Here is a 25128-nt window from a genome sequence, read left to right on the forward strand (position 1 = left end):
CTGTAGTGTCTCTATAGCAACAAGGAGTAGAGGTGTAGAGAGGGTAGGTTTAGCATGAGGAGCTCTGGCTGTAGTATCTCTATAGGGACAAGGAGCAAAGGTGTAGAGAGGGCAGGTTTAGAGCGAGGAGGAGCTCTGGCTGTAGTGTCTCTATAGCAACAAGGAGCAGAGGTGTAGAGAGGGCAGGTTTAGCATGAGGAGGAGCTCTGGTTGTAGTGTCTCTATAGCAACAAGGAGCAGAGGTGTAGAGAGGGCAGGTTTAGCATGAGGAGGAGCTCTGGTTGTAGTGTCTCTATAGCAACAAGGAGTAGAGGTGTAGAGAGGGCAGGTTTAGCATGAGGAGGAGCTCTGGTTGTAGTGTCTCTATAGCAACAAGGAGCAGAGGTGTAGAGAGGGCAGGTTTAGAGCGAGGAGGAGCTCTGGCTGTAGTATCTCTATAGCAACAAGGAGTAGAGGTGTAGAGAGGGTAGGTTTAGCATGAGGAGGAGCTCTGGCTGTAGTATCTCTATAGGGACAAGGAGCAAAGGTGTAGAGAGGGCAGGTTTAGAGCGAGGAGGAGCTCTGGCTGTAGTGTCTCTATAGCAACAAGGAGTAGAGGTGTAGAGAGGGCAGGTTTAGAGTGAGGAGGAGCTCTGGCTGTAGTGTCTCTATAGCAACAAGGAGCAGACGTGTAGAGAGGGCAGGTTTAGCATGAGGAGGAGCTCTGGCTGTAGTGTCTCTATAGCAACAAGGAGTAGAGGTGTAGAGAGGGTAGGTTTAGCATGAGGAGGAGCTCTGGCTGTAGTATCTCTATAGGGACAAGGAGCAAAGGTGTAGAGAGGGCAGGTTTAGAGTGAGGAGGAGCTCTGGCTGTAGTGTCTCTATAGCAACAAGGAGCAGAGGTGTAGAGAGGGCAGGTTTAGCATGAGGAGGAGCTCTGGCTGTAGTATCTCTATAGGGACAAGGAGCAAAGGTGTAGAGAGGGCAGGTTTAGAGCGAGGAGGAGCTCTGGCTGTAGTGTCTCTATAGGGACAAGGAGCAGAGGTGTAGAGAGGGCAGGTTTAGCATGAGGAGGAGCTCTGGCTGTAGTGTCTCTATAGCAACAAGGAGCAGAGGTGTAGAGGGCAGGTTTAGCATGAGGAGGAGCTCTGGCTGTAGTGTATCTATAGGGACAAGGAGCAGAGGTGTAGAGAGGGCAGGTTTAGAGTGAGGAGGAGCTCTGGTTGTAGTATCTCTATAGCAACAAGGAGCAGAGGTGTAGAGAGGGCAGGTTTAGCATGAGGAGGAGCTCTGGCTGTAGTGTCTCTATAGCAACAAGGAGTAGAGGTGTAGAGAGGGCAGGTTTAGAGCGAGGAGGAGCTCTGGCTGTAGTATCTCTATAGCAACAAGGAGCAGAGGTGTAGAGAGGGCAGGTTTAGCATGAGGAGGAGCTCTGGCTGTAGTATCTCTATAGGGACAAGGAGCAAAGGTGTAGAGAGGGCAGGTTTAGAGCGAGGAGGAGCTCTGGCTGTAGTGTCTCTATAGCAACAAGGAGCAGAGGTGTAGAGAGGGCAGGTTTAGCATGAGGAGGAGCTCTGGCTCTAGTGTATCTATAGGGACAAGGAGCAGAGGTGTAGAGAGGGCAGGTTTAGCATGAGGAGGAGCTCTGGCTGTAGTATCTCTATAGGGACAAGGAGCAGAGGTGTAGAGAGGGCAGGTTCAGCATGAGGAGGAGCTCTGGTTGTAGTGTCTCTATAGCAACAAGGAGCAGAGGTGTAGAGAGGGCAGGTTTAGAGCGAGGAGGAGCTCTGGCTGTAGTGTCTCTATAGTAACAAGGAGCAGAGGTGTAGAGAGGGCGTGTTTAGAGGAGGAGCTCTGGCTGTAGTGTCTCTATAGCAACAAGGAGCAGAGGTGTAGAGAGGGCGTGTTTAGAGCGAGGAGGAGCTCTGGCTGTAGTGTCTCTATAGCAACAAGGAGCAGAGGTGTAGAGAGGGCGTGTTTAGAGTGAGGAGGAGCTCTGGCTGTAGTGTCTCAGCAGCAGCTGGTCATATTCAGGCTCAGAGCCTGGGGACAGGGAGGGTGGCGAGGTGCTGTCAGAGCCCAGAGAGCAGTCTCTAAACGGGGAGGGAGGCGTCAGAGCGCTCAGCTCCTCAGTATCCTTGACTCTTCTGCTGCTCACACAGGCCCCGCCCACACGCTCATAAATCCCTGCTTGTGGTCGATTCTCGCAGAAACTGGAGAGAGCTGCGACCTGGGCAGTGGTGTGTAGAGTAAACAAAAACGGTACTCAAGTAAAAGTACAGATGGTTTAATACTACTCAAGTAGAAGTAAAAAGTACTTGTAAAAAGAATTACTTGAGTAAGAGTAAAAGAGTAGGTAGGCTCACAGACTCGTCCAATATTAAGCCGCTTGGAGACAGGCATTCCCAGTAAATTATTGGGATAACCTTTCAGGGACGGTCCACTAGTGATTTTCACTATTCACACATGCACTACATTCAGGGGCATTCCCATCTTGCGCCTTTTCACACATGCCATGGCGATGCTGGGTTAGATGGGCAGAGGGCTTTTTAGAGCAAGGGACAGTCAAGGGAAGGGGAGGTGGGCAGCTGTGGAGAGGTGTCAGGATGTCCCATTGTCTTTCAAATTCACTCATTAAATTTGCAGAGTGGGTTGTGTGTACACTTCTCACTATTCACTACTCTACCTGTTAATGGCCCAATGTAACTGAGTAAAAGTACATATATTTTATTGCAAATGTATAGAGTAAGAGTAAAAAGTATTCCATAAAAAACTACTCTTAGAAGTACAATTTCTTGAAAGTTCATTACATGTAACTGAGTAAATGTAATTGAGTACTACCCACCTCTGCCTGGGCATACGTGGTGACAGTGGTGGGGACCTGCCTGCCCCGGGGCATTAGGACCTGTGACGGGGTGGGGCTGCCCTCTGGAGCCGGTGGCACAGGCGTGGTGCCAGGGGGCGGGCTGACGGTGACTCCACCCGGCAGCATCATGGTGTTGAGCTGGCTGATGTTGGCAGTGAACCGGTTAACCACACAGCTGATCTGGTCCATGATGGTTGTGCCCTGAGTCTGGCTGCCAATCAACCCTACACCAATGTCACCCACAGCTCCCCCGCTCCTGTCCCCGGCATCACAGCTTACATCCACCCCTCTGTTGTCAGCGGCCCTTCTACTGACCCCAAAACCCCCGCCATGCTGCGAGTCCTCAGGTACGTAAGCAGGGAGAGCCTGCGCCTCCTCGCCATCATCCTCTCTTCCCTGGAAGCAGAGATGAAACGGTAAAAAATTGAAAATTCCTGTTTTGTTTATTTTTTATTTATTTGCACATAGTAAAATCAAGAACAAATGAAAGGAAACAAGTGGATGAAAAGATTGTGCAGGTAGAGACAAGAAACCCTAATGGGCTTATGCAAGGTCTCTTACCTAAGAAAATTAAACCAATATTAACAACAATTACATCAAAACATACAATATAAACAAAAACAAGAGAAAAGAACAAACAAAAATAAAAGCAAACAAAATATAGCATAAAACATGGCAATGCAATAGACAGTAATAGAAAATAAATCACTATATAGTATATACTACCACTATTATATTATACTACTATTATTATGTATATAGGTAACACTTTATAATAACATTCAGTCGTAAGTCATTTATAAGCCTTTAGTTAATGATGAACTAATCATTTACAAAACATGAATATACATTTTGTAGATGATTAATAAATGCTATGTTAACATATCACAAATGCGTTGTAAGTCATCTATACACTTTTAGTAAATCAAGTGTTCCTCTCCTGTTATAAATGATGTGTAAATCATTTACAATTAATTTACAAGGCTTTCTGCATCCCCTAATCTAAAGTGTAAACCATCACACATAAATGTGTTGCATACAAGGGGGGAGGTCTGTCAAAATTTAAGCCAATGTAGAAGTGCACTTCAACCTGCATTCTTTCAAATGGCCTGCAGGGGGCAACCCATTAGTTTGTGGACTTCTGTTTTTTGACGCCTCACGTATGGCATTTTGGCCATTGCCATCTTGGATCTCGAGACAAGTCCAGGGGTTTCCGTTTACCACAGAGCACGGCCTGCTATTGGTCTGTGATCGGCGAGCTGTGTGATCAGTGGACAAGCGACCTGTCGATCACACCCTAAAACGGTCTGGAACTACAACATAGTCTGTCAGAATTCTAAACCAAGTTAGGAATGTCTTGAATGTACCAGATGTTTCTGTCCATACACCGATTTGTTTCAATCCCTCTTTTTTGCCTCCATGGTCAGACAAAAACTACCATGCCTGGAGTGAGAAAGGGCTGGTCTCCATCAGAGACTATACATAGATGGTCATTTTGCATCTTTTGATCTACTGAAGAGGAAGTTTGAGTTGCCCGGCACAAACTGGCTTAGATACCTGCAAACCAGAGATTACGTTCGTTCTAAACTTCGTGTATTTGAAGCACTCCCAAATGAGCATGTTTTCTTTGAAGTATTGCTGAGCCCTACTCACTCCAAGCACCTTATTTCTAGATTTGTATGTCTGTTTGACAACCGCAACACAGCCTCTACTGAGAGGATTAGAGAAGAGTGGCAGGGGGAACTTGGTATTGATTTATCTGATGTTATATGGGAAAGGAGTCTGTCTGTGGTGCAACTCTGCTCAGTTAATAGCAGGCACCAGCTGATCCAATTTAAAGTTGCTCACCGTCTTCATTACTCAAAGTATAAATTACACAAGATCTTCCCTTCTGTCTCACCACTGTGTGACAGGTGTCAGGTGTCAGAGGGCACACTATCTCATGCCTTTTGGTTCTGCCCCTCAGGGGGCATTCTGGGCAAAAATATTTGACTAGTACTCTAAGGCCTACAAAGTAACCCTGCAGCCAGAGGGAGAACTCGCCATCTTTGGCTGCTTGGAGTCCTCTCTGAACTTCCCTACAACTGTGCAGCAATCTCTGACGCTGGGGACAACTGTTGCTAAAAGACTGATTTTAAAGGAATGGAAGTCCTCCTCTTTGCCTTCTTTTCAGGTGTGGCTGATGGACATGATCTCTGTTATACAGATGGGGAGGCTGAGGTTCCTGAGAGCCAACTCGCTCAGAAGGTTCACAAATATCTGGGACCCCTTCTTGGCTTACTTTGACGAAGTCAAGAATAACTAGTGACTGAGGTTACGGGTGATAGACTGCATACCTGGATGGTTTTCCATGGAGCCCTTTCATAGGACTCAATGCATATTGTATAAGCACATGGGCACATATAGGGCTGGTAGCACCATGTTACAATACTAATTGTCAAAGATGTGTTTTTTTGTTTGTTTGTTTTTCCTGTGTCTGAGCTTGTTTGTCTTGTTTGTTTATTGTTCTGCAAAAATGTGAAAATAAAATATATATAAAAAAATAAAAAATAATAATAACCGCAAAGGGAAACTTGCGGCTTGCACACGCAAGATGAATGAAATTAAAGCATTATTGGTGCCTGATGGAAATACTGAACAGGTGAATGAAGGTGTTGCAATATTCCAAAAGTCACTCAATGAATGATACATGGATCTGTTCAAATGCAATTGTCTGAGGAATTAAAGGACGACAAAATTAAATGGTTTGAGCCAAAGATGTCCACATACAGGGATTTTCTAAAGGATGTGGATATGTGGAAACAATCTCAAACGGACCCTCAGCTGCTTGTTGGACCTCATGACAGCATTTCCGTGACATCAAAGCGCTCACATTCTTCAAAAAGTTCAAAAAGCTCCTCAAAGCACTCAAAAACTTTATTAAAATCGCAACAGAGAAAGCTGCTCTTCTAGCCCGTGCAGCAGGATTAAAAGAAAAGCATGTACTGGACATGGAGAAGGCTCAACTCCAAACGAGAATGGAGCAAATGGAGTTGGAAATGAGCCTGGCTGAATCTGATGCTAGATTGAAAGTCCTGGAAACCTTTGAGTCTGATTCACAAAACCCACCACTGTTTGAACTACAAACGCAAAGTGACGCCATGAATGTGTATCTGGAAGATTATCAAGAAAAACCTGAGGTGTCAATAGGTCCAGATTCAGAATTATCTCCTTCTCCAATTAAATATAAGGGGATTGGAACCATTCCCAAAACACCATTACAAAAGCTTGTAAGCCCAGGACCAAGGCCACCAGATAATGCAGATCAAATCCCTCCACCAACAAAAACAATCCCTCAACCAACAACAATAACAATCCCTCAACAAACGACAATAACAAGTGCTCGACCAATAGCAATAACAGGCCCTCCGCCGACAGCTACAGTAATGAATGATGATAATTCTGCTGTAATGCAGAAGCAAAAGGATATTGCTGATCTATTGGTCCTTCAGCATAAACAGACTTCACTTCCTGCTAGGGAGATTCCAACTTTCGATGGCAATCCTCTAAATTATCAGCCATTTATGAAGGCATTTCAGCATGGTATTGAGGATAAGACAAATAGCTGCCAAGATAGATTGTATGATCTGGAACAGTATACATCTGGACCCTGCAGAGAATTGGTGAGAAGCTGTCTTCATATGGATGCTACTATTGGCTTTGCTGACGCTAAGAGACTGTTAAAGGTGCATTTTGGAAATGACATTAAGATTTCTAATGCCTACATGGGAAAAGCCCTTAACTGGAACAGTATAAAGGCAGAAGATGGAAAGGCACTGCATGGTTATGCACTCTTTCTGAGGAGCTGCTGTAATGTCATGAGAGATCTTCAGAGTATGGAGGAGCTGGACTTGCCCTCAAACTTAAAGCTCATTGTGTCAAAGCTACCTTATAAGATGAGGGAGAAGTGGAGGACAATAGCTTGTGATACTCTTGAGCGAACCCAAAGGAGAGCAAGATTGCATGACCTTGTTGCATTTATTGAAAGACAAGCTAGAATACTACAAGATCCAATATTCTGTGACATACTTTTAAGACCAAGACTGTTGCTGAATCAAAACCAAGCAGATTCCAAAGCAAGGGAAGCAGTTTTGCTACCTCAATGGCAATAGTGTCTGACAGCAAAGTTGAAAAGACATGGGCGAAATCACCAGCTAAAGGCAATATGTACTCCAGTGTTTACAGCACAACCCCATGTTCCTTTTGTGCTGGTAAGCATTCTTTAGCAGAGTGCCAGAAGTTAAATGCAAAGTCACATGAAGCTAAAATTGAGTTTCTCAGAGAAAATGGATTATGCTTTGGATGTTTGAGAGTGGGGCACTTGAGTAGAAACTGTAAAAGAAGAAGTTGTCAAGCCAAACACCCTACTATTCTGCACATTAAGAGATCCTCCAAGAGAGACGGACACCACTAAGCCTTATAAGGCGGAGCAGAATATTGCAGCAGCAAAGCCTGAAGAAACATCTATCAGCAGTGCTCTTGTTTCTCTAGAAGGGAATGAAGGAACCGGGGCTGCCTCCTCGCTATAGTGCCTGTGCAGGTGATGTCTAGAAGTAGGCAATGTGGAAGATGGCACATTTCTGAAATTGACAAAGTTGTACACTCAAAACAAGATCCCTGTAACAAAAAGAAACATCCTCACCCAGGCAGACCTTAACACGTTCACTGCCGTGGACGAGATATCTCATCAAGCAGAAACCAACGGTTGACTGCCGTGTACGAGATATCCGTGGACGAGATACCCCATCCTTGGGGTGATCCTTGACAACCAGCTGTCTTGCTCAGCCAACATAGCTGCTACAGCACGCTCCTGTAGGTTCTCTCTCTACAACATCCGCAAAATCCGTCCCTTTCTCACAAGAGAAGCGACTCAACTCCTGGTCCAGTCTCTTGTCTCCTCCCGCCTGGACTACTGCAACGTGCTCCTGGCCGGCCTACCTGCCACCGACATCCGACCGCTTCAGCTCATTCAGAATGCTGCAGCCCGTCTCGTATTCAACCAACCCAAATTCTCTCACGTCACTCCCCTCTTCCAGGAGCTCCACTGGCTTCCCATCTCGGCCCGCATCAAATTCAAGACACTGGTACTGGCCTACAGGGCAGTACACCAGTCAGCTCCCCTGTACCTGCAATCCATGGTCAGGTTGCAAACCTCTCAGCGCTCCCTTCGCTCCTCCACCAGTGCAGGTCGCCTCGCCCCTCCTTCGCTACGGGGGCTCAAAAGTCGCTCATCCCGATCTCGACTCTTCTCGTCCCTGGCACCTCAATGGTGGAACGAGCTTCCACCTTCGGTCAGGACGGCTGAATCACTGCCGATCTTTCGGAAAAGACTAAAGACGCACCTTTTCAGGCTCCATCTGGGCCCTTCTTGATCTAACTTCGTTCTCTCTCTTTCACCCAAAAAAAAAAAAAAAAAACTAACCTTAACTTGTACCACTAACCTAAACTTGTACCACTGTTCCTTCAGAAGTTGTAGTTATCACAGACTGTGCTCCATAGTAGATTGCTCTATTGCTGACAAAAATGTGTTATTGTAAGTCGCTTTGGATAAAAGCGTCTGCCAAATGACGTAATGTAATGTAATGTAATCTCGTCCAAAAAAAAAAAAAAAAATTTTTGACGGTGGGACGTCGATCAACCCCTTTTACATCTCCTATTAAAATATGGGAGGTATTGAATGTGTATAATCTATTTTACCGACCCACTAAGTGGCGACAGTGCTCTCCAGACGAGAGAAAGCCATGAAAAAACAGCCGCGTGAGGAAGCCATTCTCATGAAAATGGATGGCGAAAACGCTTTCGCTTTCGCGCAGGGAGCTGGCGGTGGGGGATTGCAAATTTGCATAATAGATTATGGGTGCAACACACTTTGAAACACGCAGCATAAATAAGACCAGAATCGCAAAAGCTTCATCAAAGCTCTCAACCGAAACCCCAAGAAACGAGCGAGCCCATCCAGACTCGCCCGACGAGGGGCAGCCAGGCAGCACAGACAGCAACTCGCTTGTCACACACCCGCTGCAGCCACGGAGGGAGGAGAACACACACGGAGGGAGGAGTTTGAAGGAGAGGGGGGTTTCCTGCTGTTATGGAGGAAATTACTGTTCAAAACTATTGTTTAGGTCTCATGCCTTCTGGTTCTGCCCTTCACTGACGGGATTCTGGGCCAGAATATTTGACTGGTACTCTAAGGCCTACGGGGTGGCCCTTCAGCCGGAGGCAGAACTCGCCATCTTCGGCTGCTCAGAGTCCTCTCTGAATTTTCCTACAGCTGTGCAACAATCTCTGACACTGGGGACAACTGTTGCCAAAAAACAAATTCTGAAGGAATGGAAATCTCCCTCTCCACCCTCTTTCCAGTTGTGGTTGACGGACATGACCTCTGTTATACGCATGGAGAGACTTAGGTTCCTGAGAACCAATACAATTAGAAAGTTTGTGACTATCTGGGACCCGTTTTTGGTCTACCTTAACGAGGCTAGGGGTGACGGGTGACTCGCCCGGCTGGCTTCCCATGGACCCCTTGGGTGGAATCCCGAGTATACCGTTTACAAGAACATAAGCACCTTAGGTAGCTGGCGGCACCACTTTGTAATGTTGATTATATTGTTTTGTTTTGTTTTGTTTTTTCTTTCTTTCCTCTGTGTCTGAGCCTGTTTGTCTGTTTTGTCTTGTTTGTGTTCTATAAAAATTTAAAATATGAAAAAAAAAAAAAAAACAAAAAAAAAAACTATTGTTTAGATGTCTGACGTCTTACTGATGCCAAAAATAAATGGTTAAAGTGACTGTTCTATCGAATTTCACAAAAAGCCATTTATCTCAGCTTAAATTTTCAGACGCTGAAACCATGCTGTATTCAACTGCTAATGCATACATAACTACTAACTCTACAAACTAACTCTTTTAGACAGAGAAAGCACACATTATATTAGTTCTTTTGAGATATTTTGTGTTCACAAAATACTAGCAGAAAATAATCCTCGGCTCTTGAAAGATGAGCCAGAATCCTCAAAAAAAAACCTTGGCAGAAGCTACCTACAGTAAAAAAAAACTGGTGGCAGTGAATGTGTTAATAAATGGCCTTATCTGCAGGAGATCAAGGTAAAGGAGTTGGATGCTGAGGTCAAACTTCTTATCGGAGTAAATACTCCAAAGGCTATCGAACCATGGAGAATCATCAATAGCCAAGGAAACAGCCCCTATGCAGTCAGGACACTCCTAGGTTGGGTGGTTAACTCATTCACCGCCAAAGACGTCTTTGACGTGTTATCAGAAATAGCCCTCCCCGCCAATGACGTGTTTGACGTGTTTTTGTTTTTATTAGTACAGCGCGTAGTTCAAAGACTTCCCCAGCCTGTGACATGTTATCAGGTCCCTAGCCTCAAAGAAAGCCGACAACACGTTATCAAACACATACCGCAGCTGTTGTTTTGAAATGGAAGAGGAGGAGAAAACGGAGAAACGCTGCCTGTTGCATAGAGGAGAAACGCCATTGAAACACCCCTCGGCGCGCTGCGCTGGTCGCCTCTGCTGCAGGGCGAACCTGGATTGAGTTGTTCACGGTAGTCAAACCAACATGATCGATCCGGTTCCAGCGCCTGGTCCCAAAGCCAAGCCGACCCCGTTCCTGTGTCGCAGCATTCGTCCCAGCCCGAACGAGAGGAGGAAAACGATGCAGAGGCAGAGGAGGCTAGACGCTGATCTCAGACCAGTTGGTGTTCCCCTCGTATGCTAATTTGCGGGGCGATCAGTAGTGTTCCCTGGGAAGAGGTGCGATCCAGCAGCAGCTGTGGACAGAACTCTCTCTCTCTGTGTGTGTGTGTGTGTGTGTGTGTGTGTGTGTGTCTGTGTGTCTGTCTGTCTGTCTGTCTGTCTGTGTGTCTGTCTGCACACTCACTCACACTGAGTAAACTGTATTGTTGAATGTAAAAAAAGCACTTCATGTATATATATATATATATATATATATATATTTTTTTTTGTCATTTGTGTCATAACGAATAATATTTACATGTCTGATGTCAATACAGTTCAAAATAAAAGAATTGAGAGCGAGTTCTGCCTGAGATTGTGTCTTTTACAAAAATTGCCTTTTCTCCTGTTTGTCTTCTCAGAGAGACCTTTTTGGTGAAAACAGGGTGTATATAAATGGCTATAAGTAGAGTACAGAACATGCTAAAAGCTCACTTTTTTTTCCCTGGTGAACCCAGAGACGTACATCTTCATTTTGAGGTATTGCAAATCACTTTGGTGCTAATAGATAATTTACTGTGGGTCTTGAAAGATGACCAACAATTATGAAAATCTTTGGCCTGTGCTAAATATTGGCAGTCCTAAACTGGCCATGAATGAGTTAATGGCCCACTTAACGCTTCCACTGCTATGGATGATGAACAGCCTGTTGCTTTAGTGAATTGAATCTCAGTTGTTCACATTGAGAAGCTTCTTGAAAGTCAATATGCACATGACTTCCCAGAGAAAGAGTATGAGGAGAAAAGGGAGATGTCAGCTGATGACCGAAAGTTCATGCAGATTGCATCAAGTTCTGTTACTCTTAACTCATTCATGGCCAAAGACGTCTTTGACGTGTTATCAGGAATAGCCCAGAGGGCCAATGACGTGTTTGACGTGTTTTTGTTTTTATTAGTACAGCGCGTAGTTCAAAGACTTCCCCAGCCTGTGACATGTTATCAGGTCCCTAGCCTCAAAGAAAGCCGACAACACGTTATCAAACACATACCGCAGCTGTTGTTTTGAAATGGAAGAGGAGGAGAAAACGGAGAAACGCTGCCTGTTGCATAGAGGAGAAACACCATTGAAACACCCCTTGGCGCGCTGCGCTGGTCGCCTCTGCTGCAGGGCGAACCTGGATTGAGTTGTTCGCGGAAGTCAAACCAACATGATCGATCCGGTTCCAGCGCCTGGTCCCAAAGCCAAACCGACCCCGTTCCTGTGTCGCAGCATTCGTCCCAGCCCGAACGAGAGGAGGAAAACGCTGCAGAGGCAGAGGAGGCTAGACGCTGATCTCAGACCAGTTTGGTGTTCTCCCCTCCTAAGCTAATTTGCGGGGCGATCAGTAGTATTCCCTGGGAAGAGGTGGATCCAGCAGCAGCTGTGGACAGAACTCTCTCTCTGTGTGTGTGTGTGTGTGTGTGTGTGTGTGTGTGTGTGTGTCTGTGTGTCTGTGTGTCTGTCTGTCTGTCTGTCTGTGTGTCTGTCTGCACACTCACTCACACTGAGTAAACTGTATTGTTGAATGTAAAAAAAGCACTTCATGTATATATATATATATATATATATATATATATATATATATATTTTTTGTTATTTGTGTCTTAACGAATAATATTTACATGTCTGATATCAATACAGTTCAAAATAAAAGAATTGAGAGCGAGTTCTGCCTGAGATTGTGTATTTTACAAAAATGGCCTTTTCTCCTGTTTGTCTTCTCAGAGAGACCTTTTTGGTGAAAACAGGGTGTATATAAATGGCTATAAGTAGAGTACAGAACATGCTAAACGCTCACTTTTTTTTTCCTGGTGAACCCAGAGACGTACATCTTCATTTTGAGGTATTGCAAATCACTTTGGTGCTAATAGATAATTTACTGTGGGTCTTGAAAGATGACCAACAACTATGAAAATCTTTGGCCTGTGCTAAATATTGGCAGTCCTAAACTGGCCATGAATGAGTTAAGGACGGCCACTACCATTTACCTCTACCTCTTCAAGATCGGAACGTCATCATGCCCAACAACTACCAAATGGCAGAACAACGAGCATCACACCTGAAAAGGAAATTCCAAAAGGATCAAGTTTATGCATCTGAGTATACAGGCTTTATGAGTGACATCATCATGAAAGGGTATGCTGAGAAGGTACCACAAGAAGATCTACATGGGGAGAATGGTAAAATTTGGTATATACCCCACCATGGTGTATACCATAAATGTAAGAAAACCATCAGAGTGGTTTTTGATTGTGCATCATGCTACAAAGGCATGTCACTCAACAAGGTACTCCTTCAAGGCCCTGACATGACAAACTCACTTATTGGTGTTCTGCTCCAGTTCCGTCAGGAGTCCGTCGCCATTATGGCAGATATCGAGGGCATGTTTCACCAAGTGCGTGTTAATAAAGAGGATGTAAACTTGTTCAGATTCTTATGGTGGCCAGAGGGAGACACTAGCAAAGATCTGGAGGAGCATCGAATGAGAGTCCATCTCTTCGGCGCTGTTTCATCTCCAACCTGTGCAAACTTTGCTTTGCGAAAGACAGCAGAGGATAACGGTCATAAATTTGATGGAGAAGTGGCTGACACAATTAAATAAAATCTCTATGTTGATGACTGCCTCAAGTCGGTGGCAACGGAGAAGCAAACTATAGATCTTGTTAAAGGTCTCAAAGAAATCTGTTCTCTTGGAGGATTCAAGCTGACCAAATGGGTTAGTACTAGTCATACTGTACTAGCAACTATCCCTGATGAAGACAAAGCTAAACAAATAAAGGCAGAAGTTGCCTAATGACAGAGCATTAAGACTGTACTGGGACATTGAGAGTGATATTTTCAGCTTCCGTGTTACTGTTAATAACAGAGCCCTTACCAGAAGGAGCATACTTTCTACTGTCAGTTCGGAGTATGATCCTCTTGGTCTTCTTGCACCTTTCACATTGAAGGCAAAGCAAATCCTCCAGCAACTCTGTAAGGCCAAATATGGATGGGACGAAGTAATTCCAGTGGAATTCTCGAAGCCATGGCAACAATGGCTAGAGGATCTGGATCAGTTCAAGTTTATAGGTGTGTTAAACCTAAGAACTTTGGTCCAGTGGAAACTGCACAATTGCATAACTTCTGTGATGCAAGCGAACAAGGCTATGGCACTGTAAGCTATCTACGGATCACAAATGAAGAGGGAGATGTACACATCGCATTTGTGATGGGAAAATCAAGAGTTACGCCACTTAAAATCATCACAATTCCGAGATTGGAGCTCACTGCTGCTACACTGTCTGCACGAGTGGACAGAATGCTTAAATCAGAGCTCCAAGAATTAATTTTTTGGACTGACAGCCAATCCCTGCTCAAATATCTAAGAAATAAAACAAGGAGGTTCCACACTTTCGTGGCCAACAGGATTGCAGTGATCAGTAGCCTGTCAAAGGTGAACCAGTGGAGATTTGTGGACTCCAAACATAACCCAGCAGACGATGCATCACGAGGATTGAGCATTGAACCCTTCCTGAGCTAGAAAACATGGCTTCAAGGTCCTGAGTTTCTGGGAAAATCTAAAGCACAGTGGCCAAGAATTCCAGAAGAACTAGGCTCCATCCTCCCGGATGACCCTGAAGTTCGGAGAGAAGTCACTGTTACCAGCATAGTAACAGGTATGACAGAGAAAATTCCAACAAACAAGCTCATTGAGTATTACGCTTCATGGAATGGCCTAAAAAGAGCCATAGCTTGGATGATGAGATTGAAGAAACTCCTTTTACAGATGAGCCAGAAGAGGAAAGAGGCTGGTCTTAAATATGATCAGGACAAAGGAAAGTCACTGAAAGACCAGATGATTCTGCTCAAAATGCCTTCAGCTCATGCACTAAGGCTTTCCGTAGAAGACAGTGAAAATGCTGAAAAATCCATTATTTGCCATGAGCAGAGACAGCATTTCAAAGAGGAAATATCATTGCTGGAAAAGGGAAAACAGTGCAGTAGAGGAAGCTCCTTATACAAACTGGACCCTATTACTGACTGTGGCATTCTGAGAGTGGGGGGAGGACTAGGAGGATGGCTATGCCTACTGAGGTTAAGCACCCAATGATCCTACCTAAACATTCTCACGTATCAAAAATAATACTAAGCCACATTCACCAAGAAGTTGGTGACTCTGGATGAGGTCACATGCTCTCAAAACGTCATCAGAGGTATTGGCTGTCTGGTGCTAACTCTTCAGCAAGGAGGGTTATTAAGAACTGTGTCTTTTGCAGATGACAGCAAGCCAGAGCTGGAGAGTAGAAAATGGCTGATCTCCCACTAGATCGAATAACACCAGATTGTCCACCATTCACCCATGTGGGTATTGATTATTTTGGACCCATTGAGGTGAGACGTGGCCAAGCTCATGTCAAGAGGTGGGGAGTTATCTTTACTTGTCTGGTACCAACTTTATCGGCGCCCAAAAAGAGCTGGAGGAATCTGTGAAACTACTGGATGATGACAAAATCCAAAAAACACTACTCAAAAAGGGAATTGACTGGATGTTCAACCCTCCCACAGGAGCTCACCATGGAGGCATGTGGGAGAGGTTTATTAGATCTGAGAGTTTCACCGAGAAACTCTTGGCTCCTAGGACGTGTAGTCAAGGCCCTTCCGGGGTCGAAAGGACTGGTGCGTAGTGTCTTGGTTAAAACCAAGACCAACATCATTCAAAGGCCCATCACCAAGCTCTGTCTGCTCCTGGAGGCAGCTGACTGAGCCTATTAAGTCCAATCCTTCCAGTCATGTGCACCTGTGACTGGGATAGAAGGACTCTATGGTCTCTTGGTCTCTGACCCTCCAGCAAAGTTTCCACTTTGTTGCACTTTCAAACAGCAGAACAATGGACTAACGCACATATAGGCCCCTATCTCCCCACTGGCCTTAGGCGCTAAAACTGGCGTTAAACGCAAAAAAACGCGCCTTGCGCCTGCCTCGGGAAGATAGCATCATGGTTTTAGGCCCCGAAATGCACTTTACGCCGAAGAGGCGTGGCGCAGTGCCAGAATAGGCCAGAATGGGCGTTCCGGCCTTAAATACCGGCCTAACGCTATCTCCCCCCCTGGCGTTAATTTAGCGCTTAGCGCTTTTCAAAACCAGGCCTTTTTCAGTGCGCCGGGGATATTACAGTGCTCTCTCTCACTCCCTCTCTCTCGTGCATCAGACAGGCACAATGACCGATGAAAAAAAAGTTGTTATAGGCTACCGTAGTTTTGAGCCCCTGGCATTCAGAGGCTGTTGTATCATCCTACCTGTGCAGTGGGGGAGAAGAAAAGGAAGCGAGAGAAAACGATATCATTCTGCCCAAACAAATATTCACTGTGCCGGCTCCCCTACCAAAGCCACACATGTGAAATCTCCCAGCATGCATTGAGGCTAATACATTTCGACAAGAAATAGCAACCAAATCAGCCTAAATAGGCCAAGGTAGATAGAAATAATATTTATGTTAACACAACATGCAATTCTAGAACATTTCAATATTGGACAAACTAAAACATAAAAATCTAAACACAACCCTATGTGAAACATATATGTAACATGCCATAACATGGTTCTACTGTGATGTCCGCTCCAGCAAGACTTTGCTTACTTCACACATACTTTTACAATAAAAACACATTTATGCAATGACTTTACATAATGTAGGCTATATTTATTTGCATCATTTAGCCTGTGCAGCAGGTAGTCTACAAGTTATAAAACTTAAGTTATGTGTTTACAAACATAAAGATCATGGAATTGGATGGTATCAGGAATGTCACCAGTAGGCTACAGGGAGACCGCATCAGCCCTGCTGAACAGATCTGTATTTGCCTGGCTGTAGGTTGAATCGTTTTATTCAGGCTATGATCTGTGATGTGCAGAGATATGCAAATTGGCAGAGATGACAGCATAAAGCCGCAACCCGCGGACTGGATCAGTGGATCGGAGCTTCGAAAGGAAGAATGTCATTGAGTAACTGCAGTTCACCAATGAGCACAGTTGTGAATAATTCTACGCTTAAAAGGCGTGGTTATAATGCTTAAGGCCGCATGTAGTGCCGACAGGAAGATAGGGACAGCGCCGGTCCATGCCCACTAATATGTGCTGCGCCTGGCGCTAAGCACTAATATAAGGCTGGTGGGACGATAGAGCCCATAGTACACACACCTTATTTGAACTTCATTTTCCATGGATCTGATCTTGGAGGATTTCATGTACTATGGACTTGAGGAGGAAAATATGCCATGGACAGATTTCCTATATACGGTATGTTTAAAAAAAAAGATGAAAACTGTAAAAAGGAAAATAAATTAAGAAATTGCCCTGAAAATGACTATTGATGTAATATTTGGTATGTAATAAGCAATTAGGGGCTGGTATGTTAGAGCCAGTTTCCAATTTCTCTATTTAATTATTCAAATTATTATATTATTGTTGTTTGCTGACAAAGTTCTTCTACAGCTTGATTCATTAAATCTACATCAAATCATCTCTTCTCCTACTAGGTATGACCCCAAGGACCCTGAGAAGGCCACATTAATTGATGTTATCCTCACAAACTCACCCCACATGTATCTGTCTGGTGTATTCTGCTGTGATATTAGTGATCATTGTTGCATTGCATGTGTCCGGTCATACTGCTCTGCTAAGCAGCCTGTCCGGATCTGTTGTAAACGTATTCTGAAAAACCTCCATTCAAGCTTTTTTACATGACCTTGCCAACGTTGAATGGTATAGAGTGAACCTGATCCCCTCTTTAGATGATGCTTGGAAATATTTGTATGACCTGTTCAGTGCTATTATTAACAAACACGCCCCTCTCAAAAAAGTAAGAATTAAAAATAGGCATAGTCCCTGGTTTGAGCACAAACCTGCTGTTCTCGTTCAACAAAAAAATGCTGCCTTTCACAAGGCAAGGCTTTCCAGATCTCCTGCTGACTTCCTCACTTTTAGGCAAATTAGAAATAAAGCCACACAATCTGTTCGCAAAGCTAAAGCCGGGTTTTTCAAAAATCAATTCAACCTCTGTGGCTCAGACCCAAAGAAATTTTGGAAAACTGTACGAGATCTTGAAAATAAACCTCCCACCCAGCTGCCTTTGTCACTCACTGACGGTGACGTAATAGTCACTGACAAGGCTCGCATGCTCAATATTTTTAATCAGCATTTCATCAAGTCTGGTCACATTTTTGACTCTGCTAATCCTCCCTCCTCCTCCTCTCGCCCTGCCCACTACTGCAAGAGCTGGGAATCCTTTGACCCTCAAAGCTTTTCACTACAAACCTTTTCCGAGGGTGAGGTTTTGAAAGAGCTGCTCGAGCTTGACCCCAAAAAACCTGCAGGATCTGATGGTCTTGAGCCTTTCTTTTTTAAGCTTGCGGCCCCCATCATCGTAGCTGCAATAAAGGAACTTTTTAACCTGTCCCTCCGCTCAGCTGAGATTCCATCAGCATGGAAAGAAGCGATAGTACGTGCCCTCTTCAAAGGAGGAGATCAGGCTGACCCAAACTGCTATAGACCCATTTCAATACTTCCCTGTATTTTAAAAGTGTTAGAACAACTGGTTAATAAGCAGCTCACTGACTTTTTGAATGCTCATAATATCCTGTCTGATGTTGTCTGGTTTCCGTTCTGGTTTTGGTTGTGTAACTGCTACTCATAAAGTGATCAATGACATATCTTCAGCCCTCGACTGTAAACAACACTGTGCGGCCATCTTCATTGATCTAGCCAAAGCATTTGACACAGTCGACCACTCCATCCTTGTTGACAGGCTTAACAGCATCGGGGTCTCTGGTCCCTCCCTGGCATGGTTTTCAAACTACCTCACCGATAGAGTGCAATGTGTCAGCTCTGAACAACTCCTGTCGCAGCCCCTCCCTGTCTCCAAGGGTGTGCCTCAGGGCTCAATATTAGGGCCAACTTTGTTCTCGGTGTATATAAATGATTTAGCTATCTCTGTTGGTGACTCACTCATTCACCTTTATGCCGACGACACCATTCTGTACCCCTCTGGCCCTACCCCAGATGCTGTAGTCACAATGCTCCAGTCTAGTTTCAATAGCTCTACAACAGGTTTTCTCCTCCCTACGCCTCATGTTAAACACCTCTAAAACCAAGGTCATGTGGTTCAGTAAAAAGGGCTCTGTGCTCATGTCACCACCTCTGTTCAGTACCCTCAATGGAGCGACCCTAGAGCAGGTCTCTGAATATAAATATCTGGGCATATGGCTGGACAACACTGTCATTCTCTCAGCATATCAAAAAGTTGTAAGCCAAGGTCAAAACAAAAATTGGGTTTCTTTATAGAATGCGCTCCTCTTTCACTCTCTCTGCTAGACTCACCCTGGTTAAAATGACAGTTCTTCCCATGTTAGACTGGTGACACCATCTACCGATCTAACTGCAAAACTACTCTGCAAAAGCTAGACGCTATCTATCACTCTGCCATCCGTTTCGCTACAAATGCCCCTTTCAGAACTCACCACTGCACTTTATATTCCTGTGTAAACTGGCCATCCCTACACACCCGTAGCGAAATACACTGGTTCATGCTAATTTACAAAACTCTCCTTGGTCTGTCACCCCCCTACCTGTGTAGTTTGTTGCATACTGCACCTGGCGCGTACAACACCCGTTCTGCTAACCTCACCCTGCTGAAAATCCCCAAAACTCACTCTGTAATCGGTCAGTCGTCATTCCATTCTGCTGTGCCCACAGACCGGAATGGCTTACAAAAAACACAAGTCAGCTTTCAAGGACTCTATCATGGACATATTCACTGACACCTGCAACTGCTTCCTAAACTAACTCTTATCCCCTGCCTCTCTGCTCCGACTGTTTTTGTTTTATTTGCTCTGTCTGTCTTGCTATGTTTTAACTGTGTTTTTAACTTGTGTTTCAGGCCATCTCCACACGGAGACGGAAGCAATCTTTTTTTTTTTCGTTTCAGAAAAGTTTTCCATAAACACGGAATCGTTTCAAGAAATGTGTGTATCCACATGAAACCACTGAATACCACTGAAACCGCTATAGAATATATGCCAGGCCGGTAAGTGGCGCTGTAACGCTTCCACAAATACACCAAAAACAGAGAATAAGACAATCTCGTCAATAATGCCATTCAACCACTAGGGGCGCACAGTCTATAATGTGTATCTCACTGTAGCGAGCAGCTTAAACCCTTGGCTTTGCGGGGAGGTTTGCCATGTCGATGAATAAAATGATTAAACCTATACAGGCAAATGCAGCTGTTCAGCAGGGCTGATGGTCTCCCTGTAGCCTACAATATAGAACGTTAACTATCGGTGACGTTCCTGATATCATCCACTTCCATGATCTTTAGACATGTTGCAAACACATCCCAGCGTATTGGCCGCTCCTGCACATCACAGCACAGGCTAAATGATGCAACATAAATATACATTATATAAACTCATGGCATAAATGTGTTTTTATTGAAAAAGTCGCGTCAAGTAAGCTAAAGTCTTGTTGGAGTGGACACCTCAGACATCACAGAGCGGACATCACAGACATCACAGTGCAACCGTGTGTTCCTCAAACCTCTCACTTCCCTATTCACGTTGTATTTGCGAGGGCTATATATAGGGCAAGCCGAGTATGTCGTTTACACTGAGGGTTTACATTTCATTTCATTTTGTCCAATATTAAAATATTCCAGAATTGCATGTTGTATTAAAAATAAATATAATTTCTATCTAACACGTTAAGCCTGATTTTGTTTGTGTTATTGTAAAAATGTAGCCGCCGCTAAGCCTTCTGGGAAATATCCGATGAAGGGAGGGGAGGGGTGGATGGGAAGAGTCAGCTGTGGAGCCCTGAGGATGTTGTACACGCTGTTCTCCGTGTCCTCCACTTGTTGCTGACGGTGGTAATGCAGGAGCATTATATTTTGCTGCAAGAACCCTAACAGGCTCAGTAGCTGCTGTAGCACGAACGCTAGTGCCATGATTGTTATTGTTGCTGGCGGAGAGAGGTGGGGCTATGGCGTCATCGGTTCAGGAAAGATATGTTTGGGTTGTAAACACGGAAATGCAAGGGTGGCGTCTTCAAATTTATTCACTCTGGGACCCGGTTTCAAAAATTAGCGTATACTCCCAGAACGTATACTCCCAGAACGCGGTTCCATCTGGACGAAACGTCTATATGACAAAATACTTTAGCGTATACACCTAAACTCGTCTCCGTGTGGACATGGCCTTAATCTGTTCTAAGTAACTTTGTATTTATTTTATCCCCTACCCCCTATCCCTCAAAAGGCTGTGCCTTCTGCCAGGTCGCCATTGTAAATAAGATTTTGTTCTTAATGACTTACCTGGTTAAATAAAGGTTACATTTTTTTTTTATTATGATTCATTGTTCTATTGGGTGTTCTATTGGGTTTGAATTATTTGTCTAAAGTCTAATGTCTGATTTGGTTTATTTACTATTGGGTCTAATGGCCAATGAATTGGGGAGCCATAAAAGGATCTCCCCCTGCTGTCCTTTAAAATGTATTGCAGACAGTGTGAAGTGATTGCAGGTGTGTTGGACAGACAGGTGTGTGCTGATGGTGAGACGGGGAGCGGTACAGTTTTTTTACCGCAAAATAGCAAGTTCTTTGTGATCATTTTTGTTTGGAAATTGTACATTTATGAATGTTTTGCTGCACGCCTGGACTGCAAATAAATATGATTTGAAGCAAGTTAAACAAGGACCTCTGTACCTAATTGTTTGGATGCGAGTCAGAACCCACAACCCCGTCAAAGGCAAGTGGCTATTGAACTAATCTTTGTTAAGAAGCCACCACACTAATGATTGAGACCATAACCATATTAGGAAAGTGTTTACTGAGGCCATAATTGAGGCTTCAAAAATAGAAGTCAACAAACCAATGGGTCGCCCCCTGCAGACAAATTGGACACTTCGGCATTGGCTTCAATTTTGACAAACAGAGCTACCCCCTTGTATGTAACACATTTATGTATCATGAATAGTTTACACTTTAGATTAGGGGATGCAGAAAGCCTTGTAAATTAATTGTAAATTATTTACACATCATTTACAACAGGTGAGGAACACTTCATTTACTAAAGGTTTATGACTTACAACACATTTGTATATGTTAACATAACATTTATTAATCATCTACAAATGTATATTCATGTTTTGTAAATGCTTAGTTCATCATTAAAGGCTTATAAATGACTTACGACTAAACGTTATTATAACGTGTTACCAGTATGGGCATACATGTATATACTGCAATCAAAGTGAGTTAGTATACAGACAGTTTAAAAGGCAATGTGAGGTGTAGTGTGTAATGTGCGAGGACTGTGTGTGACTCAACAGAGAGGTTCTGAGATTGGATTTATAGGAGTTGATGGATGATGCGTGTTTGGCTATGTTGATATTATGTGTTCCATAGTATGGTTCCTCTGAAGTGTATTGAAAATCGGTTATTGGTAGTGTAACGGGGGTGAAGATGGCACGATTATAGTGTCAAAAACTATCAAGGTTATCAGTATGTTCAAATGTTCAAAACGTACTGATACTGTACACTCAGTGAAATCATTTCACCAAGGCTGTGTGTCTTGCTAACTTTGGTTGATGGTGGACATTATTTAGATGTGTTTTTCAAAGCGCTGTAATCATGGTAATACGGTAATCACGGTAACACGGTTTTAAAGATAATTAAAATTTGAAACGGTAGACGTAACAAAAAAATTGTCTAAATATACTGCCTTGTTTTTTAAGTTGAGACATTTCTTACCACTATCTGCACTTCTCACATTATACAAAACCTAGTTTGAGCCACAGTTACAATACTGCAACATTATATGGTGTAACACATTTCCAACTTACTTACAAAAGATAGAAATACTAAAAAAAAAAATTATACGTGCCTTATCATGGTCTGAGTTTAATGCTCCCACGAAAATGCTTTTCCACTGCCACAATCTTCTGAGGCTTGCTGAATACAATTACCTCCAGAATGCTTGTGTCATGTATCAAACTGTCCATAAACTAAACCATAAACTATCTGACCTCATTCCAATCTTCCATCCTATGCACACGTATACCACCAGGAACAAAAACCAAATCACCGGAAAAAAACGAAGGCTAAAATGTACCAGTTTTAGTATTGTGTGCAGAGGACCACAGATTTGGAATGAGCTAGATGAGGAATTAAAACAGTCACATTCTATCTCCATCTTCAAGAAAAAATTAAAAAGGCAACTTCTATCAATGTATGTTTAATTTTCTGATTGTATTTTGCATATGAACGCTGCTTGTTTTGTTCTATTTATTTCTCTGGACTTATGTATAAATTTGTTATTGTGCAATGATCATAACGACTAATCTTCCTAACCATGACTCTGGGATTGTCTATTGTGTATGTCTGTTTGTATGTTGTTGTATCCTAAGGATATCTGGCCAATATCCTGTCTGTTATATGTGGGCACCCGGGCCCCCTATCATAAGCTTTAAATAGCTTATTTGGGGTGACCCTTTCATACATCCAATTACTGTAAATATATGTATGCAGCATGTACTGTATTCCATGTTATGATGTCTGAAATAAAATAAACTAAGCTTAACCATCAGGAATTTTATCATGGTTTATCATTAAACCAGTAATGGTTTTGTCCCTACCTGGAGGCTGCTTGTCTTGGCTCCAGGCTGGGTAACTGTGGGCAGAGGTGACTGAGAGGGAGAGCAGGGCAGGTAGGACTGAGACACCTGTGACTCTGCCTCATAATGGGATTCCACACCGGGGTCCGGAGAGCCACCTGCTGCCTTGGAGAAGGGCTTGATGATGGCGGTCTGGTTGACCTCTGGCTTGATGATGGCGGTCTGGTTGACCTCTACCTCCTCCTTCTTCTTGACATGGATGGAGATCCTCTTCCACAGGTTGGGTCTGTAGCCACGCTCATTCTGTGCCCATGTCACTGATTTCCCATTGGAGCTGAGGAACATAATGAGAAACAAGCCTATAATGTGTCAGCTTGCCTCGCTAAATAGGATGATACTGTGTAATTATGCATGCTAAAGATATATCATTTAGATAAGTCAAGTAAGGGTTAGGGTTAAGGATTACATGTTTTTGGAGTGTGTAACCCTCTGAAGTCTAATTGATCACTCCTTCATGTCTGTCTTTACTTTTTTTGTATTGTTATGAAAATTATTAGTATAACTTACAGCCAACTCATTCAGACTATGAGGGACAGGGGGGTGCGATATTCGGCAGAGTGGATTTTGCAGCTGCCGAAATATGCACCCCCTCCCCTTTCTAAGGGCAGGTGACTGTTGGCTCTATGAAATTCTCAATGTCACTCACAAACAGCCTAAAATATCAGCTGGTAACTGTGTTTCATGCTAGAGTCTCTGAAAGGAAATTGAAGAGGTGGTGCGATATTCGGCAGGGTGGATTTTCATTTGAAAAAGGTGTTTTTTTCGATTTTCTGGTGGTCTGGGCTTATGGAGCTATGTGATTTTACAGTACTTTTACAGTACATCGAAAAAACACCTTTTTCAATGTCAGAATTGAGACTTTGACTATCAATTTCTCCAAAATGGCACCGTGAAAATGTCTCATTTCATGACAGTGTATACCCAGGGGTGTAGTGTACACAAATATGTCAGTCATGGTCTGGGCTTATGGAGCTATGTGATTTTACAGTACTTAGAAAATCGAAAAAAACAACTTTTTCAATGTCCGAATTGATAGGCTACTGACTATCAATTTCTCCAAAATGATACAGTGAAAATGCTTCGTTTGATGACAGTCTATAGGTATAGGGATATACTGTGCCCAAATATGTCAGCCTTTGTCTGAACTTATGGACCAATGTGATTTTTAAAGCCACTTGAAAGATGATTTCAGGGAATAATGATTTTCCAATGGCTTCTGTGTCGAGACTAGATCGATTGATTTAGCTCAGTGGTCTAGACTGGAGTCGAATCGGGCTTTTATTTTGAAAAACCAGTCCCGGAAATGCTTGTTTTTCCCCATATTGTTGATAGCATCAACATGCTAGTACCAATCGAAACTCCTGCTACGATCGGTCAATAAGGTAGGACTTTTGTGACATATTCAACAACAATCATTCCATACACTATGTGTGTTGTAATGTCGATCTAGTGTGGTAAAGTAAATGTCAGAAAGGATCGCTGAATTGTGACACTCGACTTTTTAGCCCGCTCCGAACACCGGTGAAGCAGCGGTACCATTACAGCACGAATAGACACGCATCAAAATCCAAGTGGCGGCTGGCTTGACCGTGGTTTCGCAAACGACGGCTCAGTTGAGCCGTCGTCCAGTGGCTGGACTGGGGGGGGAAGAAGAAGCTAGGCCTATGTGCTGTATATTATATTATATATTATATTTTTCATTTGCAGGTTAAACTGTCAGCTGAGCTCTGTTATTGAAGCTTTGGCTAAAGGCCTGAATTTTACAATCCTGTTTTGAAATAAATGTTTAAAAATCGATTGTGTGTTAA

At 43.6% G+C, this 25128-nt stretch overlaps 1 protein-coding gene across 1 annotated transcript in view; it reads right to left on the reverse strand.

Moving 5' to 3' along the window:
• Window positions 1–1957: 1957 nt before the first annotated feature.
• grm5a (glutamate receptor, metabotropic 5a) overlaps window positions 1958–25128 on the reverse strand; it is a gene marked incomplete at both ends in the record, with an annotated part of 94042 nt that continues 70871 nt past the window's right edge. The window contains 3 exons of the mRNA XM_083633113.1: window positions 1958–2209; window positions 2825–3241; window positions 23282–23594. Of these exons, the coding sequence (XP_083489239.1) occupies window positions 1958–2209; window positions 2825–3241; window positions 23282–23594 (982 nt within the window). The remainder of the gene's footprint in view (window positions 2210–2824; window positions 3242–23281; window positions 23595–25128) is intronic.

Source organism: Poromitra crassiceps (genome assembly GCF_964638095.1).
Source record: "Poromitra crassiceps genome assembly, chromosome: 1".
Taxonomy (NCBI): Eukaryota; Metazoa; Chordata; class Actinopteri; order Beryciformes; family Melamphaidae; genus Poromitra; species Poromitra crassiceps.